Source organism: Triticum urartu, unplaced genomic scaffold (genome assembly GCF_003073215.2).
Source record: "Triticum urartu cultivar G1812 unplaced genomic scaffold, Tu2.1 TuUngrouped_contig_5012, whole genome shotgun sequence".
Lineage (NCBI taxonomy): Eukaryota > Viridiplantae > Streptophyta > Magnoliopsida > Poales > Poaceae > Triticum > Triticum urartu.
Genome location: NW_024115650.1, coordinates 1 through 3,253, shown reverse-complemented (window position 1 = coordinate 3,253; position 3,253 = coordinate 1). Strand labels below are relative to the sequence as shown.

At 46.1% G+C, this 3,253-nt stretch overlaps 1 protein-coding gene across 1 annotated transcript; it reads left to right on the top strand.

Moving 5' to 3' along the window:
- Window positions 1–232: 232 nt before the first annotated feature.
- LOC125528648 (60S ribosomal protein L24-like) lies at window positions 233–1,979 on the top strand. The gene is made up of 5 exons (XM_048693089.1): window positions 233–243; window positions 338–399; window positions 492–607; window positions 1,250–1,398; window positions 1,835–1,979. Exons 1-5 carry the CDS (start codon window positions 233–235, stop codon window positions 1,977–1,979), a joined length of 483 nt encoding a protein of 160 aa, XP_048549046.1.
- Window positions 1,980–3,253: the final 1,274 nt, after the last annotated feature.

Genomic DNA, 3,253 nt, shown 5'->3' with positions numbered 1-3,253 from the left:
ATGAGATCAGTGTACATTGCTACTGGGTGTTGTTCCTGTTGTTTACAGGTTCTGATGATGCTCTGTAGTTCAGTTTAATTTGTTAGTTCTGATGATGCACTGTAACGACCTTGCGGCAAGCTTTGAAACAGTGTTACCATGGGCAATGCTTCTTGATGACTTGTCTATGAGTGCTGATATCCTTGCATTTTATCTGTAGGAGGAGCTTTGAAGGTTTGTTAGGGCAGACAAGATGGTTCTCAAGTATGTTACTGTCTTAGATGTCGTGCAGAAATGTTAATGATTTGTAAAATTGCTTCTTCCAACCTTACTTATTCCCGCATCTGTGTTCATACAGGACAGAGCTCGGCCGTTTCAGCGGTGCAAAGATATGCCTAGGGAAGGGTATCCGATCCATCCGTTCATACAAACCCTTGTGCGTCCTTTCGTTATTTTGTATGGAATGAAAATAACTAGAAATTCTCTAACATTCTGCTGCACCTTCTTTGTGTGTGCCCAAAATCAGGTATTCCTTTTCTCGAACTCCAAGTGCAAGCGCTACTTCCACAACCATCTCAAGCCCGCTAAGTTCACATGGACGGCCAGGTTCAGGAAGCAGCACAAGAAGGTACATGCAAATAAGCCAATCCCTTTAGGGCTTGTTCGGTTAATCCCTCCCACAAGGGGATTGGAGAGGATTGGAGGGGATTGAGGTGGATTTTGACTTGTGGGGGATTTAATCCCTCTCAATCCCCTCCAGACCCCTTCAAATCTGAAGGAACCGAACAAGGCCTTAATGATATACTCCACATCCTAGTTCAGCAAATGTTTCATAATGTTACTAGTATGTCATATTAGAGTGATCTTCTTAGGCAGTGTAAGAGGTGAATCCATCTGGTAACTAGTTGACTTGCTTAAATATTTCACCTGATGAATAATTTCATATTTCAGTAGCTAGCGACAGTCAAACAAAGTGACATATCTAGTAAGTCTCAGGGACTAGAATGATTTGATGACCAGTTTACCACAATGTCAGATAGTCTGTTAACAACATAAATGATATGTATTGCTTAATCATGTGTAATTTCCATTCCTTTGCTTTGCACAGACAGACGTATTGTTTCTTAGATTAGGTCTCTGTTTTATTGTGTTTTCACCGATGCTCCATCACTCGCCGTCCTTGTTTTTATAAGCAACTACAAAATTTATGTTTGTGCATAGGAAATTATGAAGTTGTGCTTATAATTTATTTTGTGGTGTATGCTTGCAGGATATCCATGCCGAGGCTGCAAAGAAGAGGTGGCGCACAACCAAAAGGCCATATTCCAGGTCTATTGTCAGTGCTTCTCTTGATGTCATCCAGAAGAAGAGAGCCGAGAAGCCTGAGGTCCGTGATGCAGCCAGGGAAGCAGCTCTCCGGTAACACTTCCTTCTCCCTCGCTTCCGACCCCTGCTTATAGATATTGTGATGTGCTATACCATATGAACCAACATGTTCTTCTTCTGTTGCATGCCAAACTAGGATTGTTATATCTGTTCTGACTCAAGTTTGTATTGAACTATGTGGTGGAGTTAACGCCTTGTATAAACTTCTAATGGGCCGTGTAGTCTTTGAAAGAAATAGATGGTAATTATGTATGGATTGGAGAAGGTAGCTTTAGTTTGGGTTTTAAGAAGCCATTTCTTTTAGGTCACTCACACCTGTGAACTGAACATCATCCATGTAATATCCACTGTGTGTTTCTGCTACTCTTAATGTTTGTACAATATCAGGGACGTCTTGGCACCACATTCTTTTATCTATTGTATATCTGTGAGGCACTTACTTACAGTGGTAACTGTTGTAGTATAACAGTGAGATCAAGGAGCGGATCAAAAGTTGTTTCAAAAAAAAGAAGCGGATCAAAAAGACCAAGGACGAGAAACGGGCTAAGAAGGTGGGGGTGACGAAGTCCAGGAAGACGACCGCCCGGCAGAGGGAACGCCCCCAAACCCGGTAAGGCCCCCAAGCTTGGCGGCAATTGATGTTTGTTTCGCACCGCGCTGTCGATGTTCGTTTGTCCGTGACCTATCGAAGCCGGTCTCCGTAGACCCTTTCTCATGGCATGTCTGTCATTATCCACGAAGCTTCCCCTTAATAACTTGATGTTAATCGATGCGGCGCACTGCCGAAATGTCGTCGGAAGGCGACCTTGTGAGGCGATGCTGCTTTTGGCTGGGTCGGGCCGCCACGGAAGCTGTTGGTTCGACGGCCGTGGTCGCCAAGCACTTGCTCCGTCGCTCGTGCAGTACTACTAGTAGATTAGTCATGGTAGGTGTTGAGATTAGTTTCGCGGGCTGGTCGGTGCCAGGTTCAGCGCACCTTGATCCGGGAGAAAACTAAGGTTCAGTGAACCTCGTACAGACACCAACCGAGCACGTGTTTTGCCTTTTAATAATTTCTATTTAGCGTGATCGTCTCGATAAGACCGAAGGGGTGGCTTAAAGAAACGATCGTTGTCTCAGACGGACAGGATCATATCCGATCGTACGGCTAGTCGGCGCCGACATGTCACCTAAGCGACAGAAAAGCACGTGGTAGGTGAGGCTCGCCACATGCTTTCTTCCAAGATTGTTTTGCGCAAATCACGTGCGATCAAAGGCTTTGTTCCATTCGTCTGACTAAAGATTTTTGTCTAGTTTGCATCTAATAAAGAAATGAGTTTTGTGGATCCTCAAAAAAAAAAAGAAATGAGTTTTGTGTAGTTTTGGGGATTAAAATCTACATTGCCGAAGCTTTTGAGATGGCTCCCGGCCGTATTTGCAAGGGCGATCTGCCAGGAACTTGCAAAAGCTGTCCGTCGGACTTGAGACCGAGGTTGATCCCCCAATGAATCGAAGTCGCTCCTTTGTCAGTTTGGTTTGTACTCCCTCGGCACCTAGCGTGGCATGCCAGTGAGTGTTGATGGAGGGGGCACACGACCTCACCTCACTCCCCTCTAGCCCAGGCAGGGATGGGATCGACCCGGATATTCCAGCCTCGTGTGTGCAGTAAGTAGAGTAGGTCGCAGACAAAGTTTCAGTGGAAAAGCGTTGACACGATCTCAGGCGTCCGTGCAGGTGCAGCGCACCTCGGCTGGTACGTGCAAGTGGATCATTGCGCTCTAGAAAGGAAAAAAAATAATGCATGGCAGCGCCGAGATCTGTTAGCTCGGCAGCGGGCCGTGCGTGCCGCAGCCACGTACGCCGAGGCCGTCGACCCGATGGACCACCCACGCCTTTCCGATACCTCCCC

Bases quoted from the DNA above. Each gene is read 5' to 3' on its own strand.
- LOC125528648 (XM_048693089.1), top strand. The intron at 400-491 runs GTTCATACAAAC...CCTTCTTTGTGT, and splicing joins GAAGGGTATCCGATCCATCC to GTGCCCAAAATCAGGTATTC. The intron at 608-1,249 runs GTACATGCAAAT...GTATGCTTGCAG, and splicing joins TCAGGAAGCAGCACAAGAAG to GATATCCATGCCGAGGCTGC.